This window comes from Trematomus bernacchii, unplaced genomic scaffold, assembly GCF_902827165.1.
Source record: "Trematomus bernacchii unplaced genomic scaffold, fTreBer1.1, whole genome shotgun sequence".
NCBI classification, from domain to species: domain Eukaryota; kingdom Metazoa; phylum Chordata; class Actinopteri; order Perciformes; family Nototheniidae; genus Trematomus; species Trematomus bernacchii.
This window is the reverse complement of record NW_022988043.1, coordinates 10,603,765-10,616,525: the sequence shown is the minus strand read 5'-3', so window position 1 is coordinate 10,616,525 and position 12,761 is coordinate 10,603,765. Positions and strand designations below refer to the sequence as shown.

At 41.9% G+C, this 12,761-nt stretch overlaps 1 protein-coding gene across 1 annotated transcript in view; it reads right to left on the bottom strand.

Annotated features, from left to right (window-relative positions):
• msh3 (mutS homolog 3 (E. coli)) overlaps positions 1–12,761 on the bottom strand; it is a 45,579-nt gene that overhangs the window by 17,251 nt on the left and 15,567 nt on the right. Inside the window, exons 13-20 of the mRNA XM_034118529.1 lie at positions 12,432–12,564; positions 10,590–10,777; positions 9,134–9,302; positions 8,841–8,905; positions 7,971–8,087; positions 7,622–7,729; positions 7,172–7,286; positions 6,571–6,728 (exon numbers count right to left, since the gene is read on the bottom strand). Coding sequence (XP_033974420.1) covers positions 6,571–6,728; positions 7,172–7,286; positions 7,622–7,729; positions 7,971–8,087; positions 8,841–8,905; positions 9,134–9,302; positions 10,590–10,777; positions 12,432–12,564 — 1,053 coding nt within the window. The remainder of the gene's footprint in view (positions 1–6,570; positions 6,729–7,171; positions 7,287–7,621; positions 7,730–7,970; positions 8,088–8,840; positions 8,906–9,133; positions 9,303–10,589; positions 10,778–12,431; positions 12,565–12,761) is intronic.

Below are 12,761 nucleotides of genomic sequence, written 5' to 3'. Positions count from 1 at the left end.
AGCTTGAGTTTCCCTTTTTCTTTGTTAACCTTTTCACATCATGACTTAACAGTTTCAGCCGATTATAGAACAATATCAGTCTTTACACATCATAACAATTCAACAGTTTTAAAGTTTCTCTTTCTTTCCCTCTTATATTGCAGTCCATCACTCACTTTTTTTTAATTCAGTGTGAGAATTGAGCTGGAGCTTGTCCTGCCAGGAGTTTGTAAATCTGGGCTGAAATGGTGTCAGTGCCATTCTCATACACATGCAGGTGCTCATTGGTTAGCCTCGGTTAGCCTGCCCTGGAACGATATTTAGTTTTAATTTTGATCCTGGTGGACTGATCATATTGGGCTCTGAGACTGCTTATTTTTTGTGACCTCAGTTCTGACTTGAGAGGGAATGTTTGGTCAAACACTTTGTGTTTTGTCTCATAGTGGCGTTTTGGCACTTTTAATGAGCGCCACGGTCTCGACACACTGGTTCTGTGCTCCCAGTGGGCAGGATGAACATGAATGAGTCCGTCCACTCAGGGTTAAAAGCTCTGTTCTCACTGTCCACTTTCCTCTTCTTGGAGAGCGCCATGTGTAATTATGTGTCTCTCCCTGTCTGCCGCTAACACGCCTGTTCACTCTCCTCTCCGCTTCTCTCCCTGTATCGCTAATTATTCTCTTCACTCACTTTCCTCTCCGCTTCTCTCTGCCGCGCTCTCATCTCTTCTTCTGTGTTTCTCTCCCTGTATCGCTCACTCGTCTCTTTCGTACGGAGCCCCCTAGGGGACATGGAGAAGAAAAAAAATGTATTTGAAAAAATATATATATATATGTTTTGCGAGATATCGCAAAAGTATTGCGATATCTCGCAAAACCCCCGTTGCAGTTTGTAGACTCCCTCCTCCAGCTGCAGATTGTGACCAATTCTTGAAGTTTAGCTCGGATGGCGGCGCGTATCGTACTGTTCTGATAAAAATGACTCTGTAGCTCGTTGTCTACCTTGCTATGATTGTAAAGTCATGTCGTTTGTATTTTTACAACGTTATGTTCATGAGTTATTGATCTGCGAAATTCGAATCTGTCAATAACTCAGCTCATAGTATGCTTTGCGACATGCATGTCCCCTCGCTCCGAGTGTTCTCTTGAGGTGTCTTTCACTTATGTGAAACCCGTGCCTATTGCCAAGCACTGATGTTATATCTTTATATTTAAGGCCAAGCTCAAAGTAAAATCGATGAACCGCTCCATTGTTGTGGTTTCTGTGTGGCCGAACTGACCAGGAAGTACATTGAGCTAAATGAAAAGTTTTGCCAGATCTCGCAAAAGTATTGCGAGATCTCGCAAAACATTTTTTCTTTTTTTTTTTCAAATAATTTTTTTTTTCTTCTCCATGTCCCCTAGGGGGCTCCGTACTTTCGCCCCCTGTCGGCAGCGGTTAAAATAGAATCGCCCCATCAAAATTGAAATGTGGAATGTCACCTCAGGCTCCTCTCCCTCAGGGGGTTCTATCTCAGGGTCCTCTCCCTCAGGGGCCTCTATCTCAGGGGCCTCTCCCTCCTCTCCCTCAGGGGCCTCTCCCTCAGGTGCCTCTTCCTGGTCTGTTGTAGGCTCATAGTCTGGATCGCTGTTGTCTTCCATTTCTGAGACACCTTCCTCTATCTCCTCTTCATCTGGTTCAATCTCCTCTTCATCTGGTTAAAAAAATGTGTACAGAAAATCGCCTAATCGGTCGCCTGCTCATTGTGTCAATGAGTCAAATGTGAGCAAGGCACAAATATAACTGCTTGAGAGACAGTAAGGGAGGCGCATTTAGCGCGAGAAAGTGAGAGGTTTGTGTTTCTCGAGGGGCACAGAGCTCGCACCTGTGAGAAGGTATGATACATTGTATCATACAGCGCGAGAAAGGGAGAGGTTCCCATAACGTGAGTGTGTGTGCGTGTATGTGTATGTGTGTGTGTGTGTGTGTGTGTGTGTGTGTGTGTGTGTGTGTGTGTGTGTGTGTGTGTGTGTGTGTGTGTGTGTGTATAGATGTTTTCCATCTGCAGGATGAACATAATACACTCATACCCATTCATTTTCTATGGCGGTCAATTCTGACCGAAAACATCATGGTGTTTCACTATTGAATAAATCACTCAAAATTCAATGCAAGTGGTGATCATCAAGTGTATATGTTCAGAGGCCTAGTGTGGAGTATAACATAAGGTATTGAGGCAATTGGATGAAAAACACAATATTTATGAAACAAAAGTCATTCGGTCACTTTTGACCCGAAACGCAAGAGAAGGGTTAATGTATTGATTATAGGTCCGGGTCCATATAGGTCGGCGTCTGGGTCCGGATCCGGACCGCCTGTTGCTGACCCCTGATCTAGATGCTTCAGTAATGAACAATTACAGGCCAATATCAAACCTGCCATTTCTAGGTAAAATCATTGAAAAAGTAGTTTTTCAACAGTTGAGTAAGTACTTGCATTTAAATAACTGTTTCAATGTGTTCCAATCAGGCTTTCGTCCAAACCACAGCACTGAGACTGCTCTTGTAAAGGTCTTCAATGACATCCACTTAAACACAGACAGTGGCAGAACTTCAGTGTTAGTATTATTAGATCTCAGTGCTGCGTTTGACACTGTTGACCACAACATATTGCTAGACAGACTGGAAAACTGGGTGGGACTTTCGGCAACAGTTCTAAATTGGTTTGAGTCCTACTTAACGGACAGAAAAAACGTTGTTTCTATAGGTAAATACACATCTGAGTTGACAAATATGACATGTGGGGTTCCTCAAGGCTCCATCTTGGAGCCTCTTCTCTTTAACATCTACATGCTACCACTGGCTCAGATAATGAAAAACTACAAAATAAGTTACCATAATTATGCGGATGACACACAAATTTACGTAACCATTTCACCAGGAGAATATGCTCCAATTCAAACACTGAGTGAGTGCATTAAACAAATCAATGACTGGATGTGTCAGAACTTTCTCCAATTAAACAAAGATAAAACTGAGATAATGGTTTTTGGAGCCAAGGCAGAACGTATAAAAGTTAGCGCTGAGCTTCAGTCTGCAATGTTCAAAACAACAGATAAAGCCAGAAATCTAGGTGTAGTCATGGACTCTGACCTGAGTTTCAACAGTCACATTAAAACAGTTACTAAATCAGCCTACTATCACTAGAATATATCTAGGATTAAAAGACTAACGGCCCGTCCACACAGCGGCGTGCGTTGAAGCTTCCCGGCGGGGGGGGGCTGAAACTCACATGAATCTCCCGCCCCGGACACACAAGCACGCGGTTTGATTGGCTAGAGCTTGTACTGGCATATGATTCGATTGGCTGACGCTTCCGCCGAAACTTCAAAAGTTGAACATTGCTCAACTTTTGCAACGCTACGCTTCGCTCCCACAATGCAGTTCGGCGTAGCGTGACGTCACCCCATTCAAAGTGAATGGGCAGAAGCGTTGAAGCTTCAACGCAGGCCGCTGTGTGGACGGGCCGTAATGTCACAGCAGGATTTGGAAAAACTTGTCCATGCTTTTATCTTCAGTAGACTCGACTACTGTAATGGTGTCTTCACAGGTCTCACTAAAAAATCCATTAGAAAGCTGCAGCTAATTCAGAACGCTGCTGCTCGAGTCCTCACTAACACTAAGAAAGTGGATCACATCACTCCTGTTCTGAAGTCTTTACACTGGCTTCCTGTGTGTCAAAGAATTGATTTAAAAATATTGCTGCTGGTTTATAAAGCAGCCACGGGTTTAGGCCCAAAATACATTTCTGACCTGCTGCTATATTATGAACCATCCAGAACTCTCAGGTCTTCAGGGTCTGGTCAGCTTTCTGTCACCAGAGTCAGAACTAAACACGGAGAAGCAGCATTCAGTTATTATGCTCCAAATATCTGGAACAAACTACCAGAAATCTGCCGGTCCGCTGCAACTCTGACTACTTTTAAATCCAGGCTGAAGACTTTTCTTTTTTTCGCTGCTTTTAATTTAACTATTCACATCTTAAACTGCACTGCAACTTTTATGTATTTTTTCTTTTAATGTTTATTTTATTATCTTTGCTTTTTAATGACTGTTTTTAAATGCCATTTTCTTAATGTCTTTCATTTTTTGTAAAGCACTTTGCCTTGCCTTGCCTTGCTTCTCAGGATCTTAGCCCAATTAGAAAGAGAAGAGGCAGCGAGGACAGCGGATTCTGTGAGGCTGTGCTTTTTTACTGTAGACATTAACTGGCTCTTTAAAATGCTTGTTTTTTTTCAGAGAAAAAGCAAGAAAATGTACGTCTTACAATGTTTATAGACCCCACTTAACAACCAATGGACACACATGGAAACACGTATTGCTTTTCTGAAGTACACTTTTTCTCTACACTGACCTAAAGCTGACAATAATTACTTCCAGTCTAAAAGTATGTTGGTTTGTGCACATTTCTTCCCAAGAAATATCCTGATCTGAAATATCCTGTTCTAAAAGCACCTTAGTTGGGGCACCCTAGTGATGTACAGTAGAGCTACCCAACATCCTCAATAAATAATTAGTTCAAGAACTGTGTTGCAAGTAACTCGTAGATCTCTCTGTCTCCACTTCTTTCCTGTAATCTTTCTATCAAATGGCCAGTATACTGTAAAAGGCATAACACAGCCAGACAAATCAGATCAATTTAAACAGATTTTCTCTCAGATTTTGTGCGCCATGCTACTAAAAGATGTGATTTCCTGCTGAAGGAACTGGTGATACCAGTGAGAATTTAAAGTTAACCCAAATTAAAAGCCATATTAAAAAGATAGCTTTTTATTTTGCTTTTAAAGATTTCAAGGGAGTTTGCTGTTCTAAGATCCACGGGGAGGCTGTTCCATAGTTTAGGGCTGTAAGAAACAGAACGCAGCCTCCCCAGATCTCTCTTGTGATACTCTTGGGATTTCTAAAAGCAGGGCAGTGGAGGATCTAAGGGTTCTTGTTGGAACAGAAAAAGAAAGGCAGTCGCTGAGGTGCTAGGTGATGCAAGGCTTTGTACTGTAAGTACTTGACCACTATTCTGTGACAAATTACATGATTTTGATTATTTTGAATCAGTTTGAATATCTACATATTTTGCTTCTAGGTTACAGGATGATAAACTATATGTAGTATGATTAGTAGATTTCCAAGTTTTAGGTTAATTACCCTTAAAACACACACGCTCTTGTGGTGTGCTGACATGTCTTTGGCACCTACTGGGTTAATACGTAAGAACATGCTTAAACCCACAGAAAAGACGATTACACACATCTGCAAGCCATTAGGTCTAATCACATAGTGCTGCAGCAGCAGAATAACAGACACCATACATTACATTGGCTTGTGTTTCTCACTATAACTGAAAACTACATGCAGAGCTAACTGCTACTCTCATCATAATGAGGACAATCATCATCAGGAGAAAAAAGACCTCCTACAACAAAGCCTTATTGTCTCACAGTTCTTACGATAGGGAGAGCTGCAGCGTACAGAACTATGAGAGAACAATAGCGCTGGCCTTGTCAAACAGCTCTTGTTAATCTTTTTTTCCCTCACACACCTCTTCCTGTGTGTGGAGGAACACAATGGGATTAGAAGGGATTATTCTCAGTCCTAGGAATAAACTCGACCCTGTCACAGACGATGAAGGTGAAACAAGGTGAATGAGGTGTTTTGGGGAAAAGTGTGATTTTTTTGGCCTAAGGTTTTCTCAAGCAATGTCTTTTTGTTTAATTGCACTAATAAAGATGATCTGAATTGCGTTGTCATGGTCACTTTTGTGGTCTTCCTGTTGGCGGAGACAAAGCTAGAAGCTCAGCAACTCATCACTTCCTGGGAGCGTTTGTGCACCCGTTTATGAGTAAAATGAAAAACACGCAGTGGCTCGTTGTGTCACTATTAAATTATGGATTAGGTAAACCCTATGTGCTTTATGTATTCTTTTAAACCTGTTTCTAAGCATTTAATAATGTATGATTGTCTCATCTTTAACATGCTTGCCAGAAAAATAAACAAGCAGGCTATACTTGTTTTTTTTGTTCAGCTGCATCAAGTGATTGCTCATTGATCATGTTTCTGTGAAATGCACTCTGCCTTATGAAGCCAATTCAGCGGCTTAAGGATTCATAGTGAAGTGTATTCAACCAAACTATCAAAAGAAATAAGAATAAAGTTAACACTGTGTCAGAAGTTCTTCAGAGGAAAGTAGTTCCATTAAAATGTGTTCACTGTAATATCTATCAAAAACATTTTGGGACAGTGTTTTTGCAGTTGAATTTTCTTAAAAGTTCATTTTTAATGCAAAGGAAGAATTCAAAGTTGTTGGAAAACCTTGTAGTTTTTTATATTCGAAATTGAAAGTCACTTTTACCACAAACACCAACTCAGGTTTGGTCATAATAGAACTGTAATGATGCTAAGATAAGGAATGTTTCCAAGGCACTCCAAGACAGTCTAATAGATACAATTACATTTCAACATGACTTCTTCATCATGTAATATGTGACCTAGAAGGTCCAAATCAACCTTACCCAGGTGTAACTCCTAAGATTTCACAGGTAGATTGTGCTTGTGTTCATACCTGGTGTAAACGCCGTCCAGCATGCCCAGACGGGCCTCACAGGCCGGGACATAGGAGCCCATCTGAGCCATCACACAGATCAGAGCCACCTGCCGGATGTAGGAGCTCTTACCCCCCATATTAGGACCCGTGATTATCATAGTTCTCCTGCCATCCCCCTGTAGAAGAGGAGAGGAGAGGAGAGGAGAGGAGAGGAGAGGAGAGGAGAGGAGAGGAGAGGAGAGGAGTAACCACAGTGACATAGACAGAAGGCAAGGGGAGAGACAGAATAAGATATGTGCATGCTGTCCTGCACAGCTGAGGAGGTGGGTGGATTGAAAGCTTGGCTACTTCCCATTGGCTTGTGCTTCTGTTGCAAAATTAACCTACACCCACTCTGTGCGAGGAAGTGTGTGTGGTGCCATGCAAGTCTGTATGTGAGTGTGCATTTATGTGTGTGTGAGTGAGTACTGTTACAACTTTGTTACAGAGCTGCCTCAATGGGTTAGTGAGCAAACAAATGTCTTTATGTGCTTTGGCTCAACTTTGTTCAAAGCACTATGAATGGGACTGTGTGTGAGCGCGTGTGAGCGCGCGTGTGTGTGTGTGTGTGTGTGTGTACCTGTAGTTCGGTGAGGTTAGGCACATACTGGTTGTGGTCTCCCATCAGTAAGTCAATCGCAGGATGTCGTCCATCCCTGATCATAATCTGCCGCTGACCTTCACACACCTCAGGCCTGAATGCAATAAACACATTCACACAAACATGTCTAGAGATGGCCAAATGTATCGAAGAAGACATAGTGCAAGGGTGTGTGTGTGTGTGTGTGTGTGTGTGTGTGTGTGTGTGTGTGTGTGTGTGTGTTTGTGAGTGAGTGGGAGAGATGTTGGCGTTTTGGCTGAGCACGCTGCTGAGCCTGGTGCACACTCCCACACACAGCCTGTCTGAGACTATAGGACACGACACAGGACACCCACACACACACAATGTCCCACACACAAACTCAAACACACACACACACAAATACAATCTCTCACACCAGTATTTACAGTCGTCATGAGAGGACATCACCTGCAATAGTCCCCTTGTTTAGCCACCTCAGCCAATGAGAAGAGACAATCCATGGTTGCTAGGTGACTAATAGCTCTTTTCATGGTGTGATAGTGCTCCCCAAACTGACTGCAGAGAGAGAGAGAGAGAGAAAGACACAGAGAGAGAGAGAGACAGAGAAAGTGTTTTCAAGTGTAATTTAAGGTAAGTGCATACTATGTTCTGAGCAGACTGTTGATGCACTTGACCATGAAAAAATAATTGTGTCCAGCTGAGAGATGTGCAGGCGTCTCTCTGAACCAGAGACTGACATGTTAAACTTTTAACAGTTTTTCATTTGAGATTGGGTTCAGCTGTTTTTGTGTCATACTCGAGAAAATTGGTCCACTCCTTCTGGCAGTCCAGCAGCAGCTGCTCTCGGAGCTGCAGCAGCTTCTTGTAGCGCTCCACCAGGAGAGGGGAGTGATACCTGCCGACTGCCTTGGTGCTGCAGAGGAGAGAGGAGCAGAGAATGCAAGGGTTTAGAAAATACATAGAAAATGTTTTTTTACACCAGATGTTACCCGGTTTGTCTTGAGCTGTGTGCTGCCCTAAAACGAAAGAACGCATATAATCTATTTTCCGTTTATTTAATTTGACCATTGCCTGAAGACATAAATGATCCACCATTTTCTTGATCCTTATTAAGGATTTGTGAGTGGTGAACGGTTTCTCATTGAAATTAATAGGAGCCATCAGTTCCACTCTGCTCATTGCTTTCTGAATACAGATGTCATCTTGTCATTATCGTACAAAGGAGTGAAATAATATAGGATTGCAGTTCTTTGGATTGATATTGCAATATGATTCACAATGTTGCAGCCAATGTAACATTTTGCATCATTATATTTATTTACATAAAAGAATATACTTAATATGAAAACAATCAGTGTGTTTTTTAGTGTACCAAATGAATGATATATTTTCTTTAGTTTGTATAATAAGATATGTAAACCTTGACATCTCTGCAGCACCACAATGCCTTATTCACTAAAGATATAGACACATATTTGACCTTCAACAAATATTTCAATACAAATATTGCACTTATTATGGTTTCAATAAAACTGTGATTTATGTTTAGTCCTACACCAAGAAGCAAATGCCACTATCATTTAATTAAAAAAAAATGATAAAAGTGATGTGTCCATCCCAGTTGTGTTTGTGTGCGCACGTATGTGTGTTGCAACAGTGAGCTCACCTGCTGATTTTAACCCAGCCAGGTGGAACAGTGGACGACCGCGAGTTCTTCACCTCAATCAGAAACTGAGGGCAAAGGAGGAAGAGGAGGATGAGGAAGACTTTGATAAATAAGGCGGGAGCAGACGGTCAAAATAATGCGTCATTCTTGATTAAAACCGACACACACACAGTGATACAAACACAGACACACAAACACAGACATCAGATCATCTCTGTGACTCAGTCTTCCACCCAAATCCCTCTCCTCCCACCTGTCTGTCACTCTCAGACTCAAACACACACAGGCCGTACCTCCTGTCCGGAGACGCTCGTGTAGTCGAGTGCCGGGGTCTTCAGCGTCAGCCGGACTTCTTTGCGGTGGTCTTGAATCTCGTTGATGACAGTCTGGATCTGCTCCCTCCTCTCCTGCAGCACTGGGAAGCCGGACAGATCTGAGAACAGCTCTGTCTTATTCCCCGACCTCCACAAATAAAGAAAAACAGAATCCACATGTGACAGCAGTAACAGTTAATAGTATGCATGTTTAGCAGGATAGACACACAATACCGGAGAGTTTCTAAGACATTAAACATTTTGGTCAGTCCACCTCTTCAGCAGTGTTGGTACTTTGATGTTTTTCAGATTTTCACATACCTTGATCAAACTAATTATAGATTTACCCATATACAACAGTGTTTAGCAATCAAACTTTTTGGAGTTAGCGATTAAATAAAATTAGTCCAATATAGAAGAGGCAAATAGACCAATTCCTCCATTTACAGAGAATTCGTTTTTTTAATTTAAAACATCTTTAAGAAACCAAGTTTTTCAGTTGTATTTAATTGAAGCATGTACATGTTCTATATAATGTTCTAGCATAATTTCTCCTTTAAATGTATAGATTAATCCTCAATGCAAAAAGGCAATTAAATAAAATGTATTGTCCTGATTGACCATCGCCATTTGTTAGGATCATTCAAAATCTTTTCTGGTTATTACCCGTCCCCTTGTGTGTTATGTAGCTAAACGGTCTGCAGAGTCACAACCCCTCAAAGTACACCCTGTAGCGAGTAAAACTTGAACACAGAAAAGGCCTGTCTATGCTGCCCCAGAACGCCTCGTTGGAGATTTCTCATTTTCCATTGTTTTCTTCCTGGGTATAGTGACGTATTTGGGTATAGTGACGTAACGTAACGTAAAGTGCCTTCCTCACACACACACACTCAATCTTTTCTCAGCTGCAGCTCTGCCGATTTCTCCGCCTGAGACGGCGGGACGTGGCGAGGCTGCGGGTGTGTGTGTGTGTGTGCTCGGGCTGGTTTCAGGCTGGTTTCGGGCTGGGTTTCGCTGTGTCTCGCTGTCTCGCAGATGGCCACTGGGTTCACAGGGAGGGGGGGGGGCAGGAGCTCCAACAAGCCATTTAGGACAGAGAGTGAATACACATACTATACAGAGATGCTGTATGAGAAACCAATGTGAGTTTGGAAAATTGCACAATATAAATCTATTCTAGTAGACCTCAACAATGGAATTATGATCAGTAGAAATGGCCATGACATGGGACCTTTAAGACTTTCACACAACTTTGTTAAGCAACAGTAAGTAATCTGCTCTAACAATGCATCACTTATAAATGAAAATGTTTTGTTTAAGGCCATTGGTTTTCTGTATTATCTCAATACTTTGTTTGTATTGCTGCTCGTGCAAAGTACTTTGTCCCTCCTCTTTCACTAACAAATACTTTTGTTTCATGCTGCTGGATACTCACTTGGCAGCCTTTTCATTGAGCACCTTGAGGTGGCTGTGGGCGGGAGCCAGCAGGTCAGGAGTGTCCAATAGGAGGCCTCGGAGGAGCGCAGAGCTGATCTGTGATTGGATAGCTGGGAGCAAGGCCTGCAGTTCCAGCCCCAGGCGGGAGAGACCACTGCTAATGAGGTAAAACTCCTGCGTGGAACACTGGAACACACACAGTTATGCATTACTTTTGATGAAGATAAATGTTTGAGCAATCTTTGGACGTGGTTGGAAAAAATGACTATATATTGGAAATAGCATCTTTATTCTCCAACAAAACACTAGCTATTTTGTTCTGTTTCCCTCTGTGAATGTTTGTGTGTGTTGTGTTACTGGGGGAGTCTGCAAGCCAGAAAGATTAGATCTCTAAATCTCGTCAGCGATGGGTCTGGCAGCAAAGCTTGAAGAGAGACGACCTATTACAGCCAACGCTCTGAGAGACACTATCATTAGCAGCAGCACAGTCTGCAAGTCTTTACAAAAAGCTCAAATCGCAGCCATTCCCTGCATTACATATGTGAGACAAATGTCATTCAAATGCATCTACAAGATTTAGTCTGAACTTTTAAAAGTTATTGATATCTTTCATCATTTAAGATATTCCAACAAGACATATTTGTTAATGGAAACTTTAAAGGTGGAGTATGTGATTCTGGAGAAAGATTGGCTCAATTTGACAAAAGGTGTATTGGATTAAAAGCGCAGACTGCACCTTATAAAAAGGCGATGACCAAAGGTACTAAATATTTATTTAATTTTGTCTGTATTTGAGCTCTTCTAGTGATTGCTGACAATCCACAACATAAGAAACACAGCTGTCCTTCATCTCAAACATAGTAGCTTTATGTCTCTTTTGCAGCTTTAAACATAAAACCGAATATGACTTACGATACAATCAAGGTAATGTTTAATCAATGCTCAGAACATAGCTAATATTTCCGATTTTATCGACTTCAAATGGCCATTAGTGACTTCAGAGTATCGTACCAAGTGCTGAAAGGTTAATGGGCGTCACACTGACAGTGGTTTATGGCATTAATCACATGCTGCAGTTCTAATGGTCCCCCATGTCAGCAGCCCCCGAGATGCTCTTTTATGAACCCAGAGAGCGACTGGAGACTAGGAGCATGCCCTCCCTCCCATTATGTCAATGGAGCCATAGAGACACAGACCATTACACACAGCCACATCTATCTACACATGGGCTAAATGACAATCAAGGCCCCTGTGTGTGTGTGTGTGTGTGTGTGTGTGTGTGTGTGTGTGTGTGTGTTCTCATTTGATCGTTTTCTTTTAACAATATATAAAAAGGAGCTAGAAGAGTTGAACATGAGCTCAGATCAAAGTGACCCTCTCATCACACACACTTATCACACACACTCTCATCACACACACACACAGACATACACACACAAGAGCCATCTGACATTTCAAAAATGGATCCGATGGGAAATGAGATTGTGTCAGACAATCAGGTAAGTGCCAATGAGGTGACTGCTCGCTGCTGTTAATCAAGATGCATGTCATAAAAAGAGAGAGAAAGACAGATAGAGAGCAAGAGAAAGAGAAGAAGGGGGTGACGGAGTCGGGGAGAGAACATTTTTATTGGTTTTCATTTTTATGCATAACGTCCAGGAAAAGGAGGTCTGCTCTTCTTGATGCCTTTGCCAGATTTTTGTAGTTGTGATCTTTTTCTCTAACGGTTTTAATCTGTGTCACTACGCCAACAGATGCTGTGTTAATGATAACCAGTTGTAGAAAAAACAATATGATCAGTGGGGCAAAAGATGAGTGTGTTCCTTTTATTGCATTTTACCTTTTTGTGGTAAATGCTACAGATGCCTCTTTCCAAATCGGGCAGATGTGACAGCAGGGATTTGATGGAACTTAGAGTGAGGGAGGGCGACTCCAGGATCTCCTGCACAGCATCCTGCCTCTCTGAGAGAGACCTGTTCATGAGGGGAAAGACAGAAGGAAAGGAGAGAGATCACACACAAAATCAGAGAGTTGATAGAAAAGATGGAATTCAAATAGTTAAAGGTATGAAAATGTTCATCAATCAGTCATCACCAGATCTCATTTTGGGGAGCTGAATTAGACTTGATTGAAAGGCTGTGTAACTTTGAATTTAGAGCAATTAACTTCA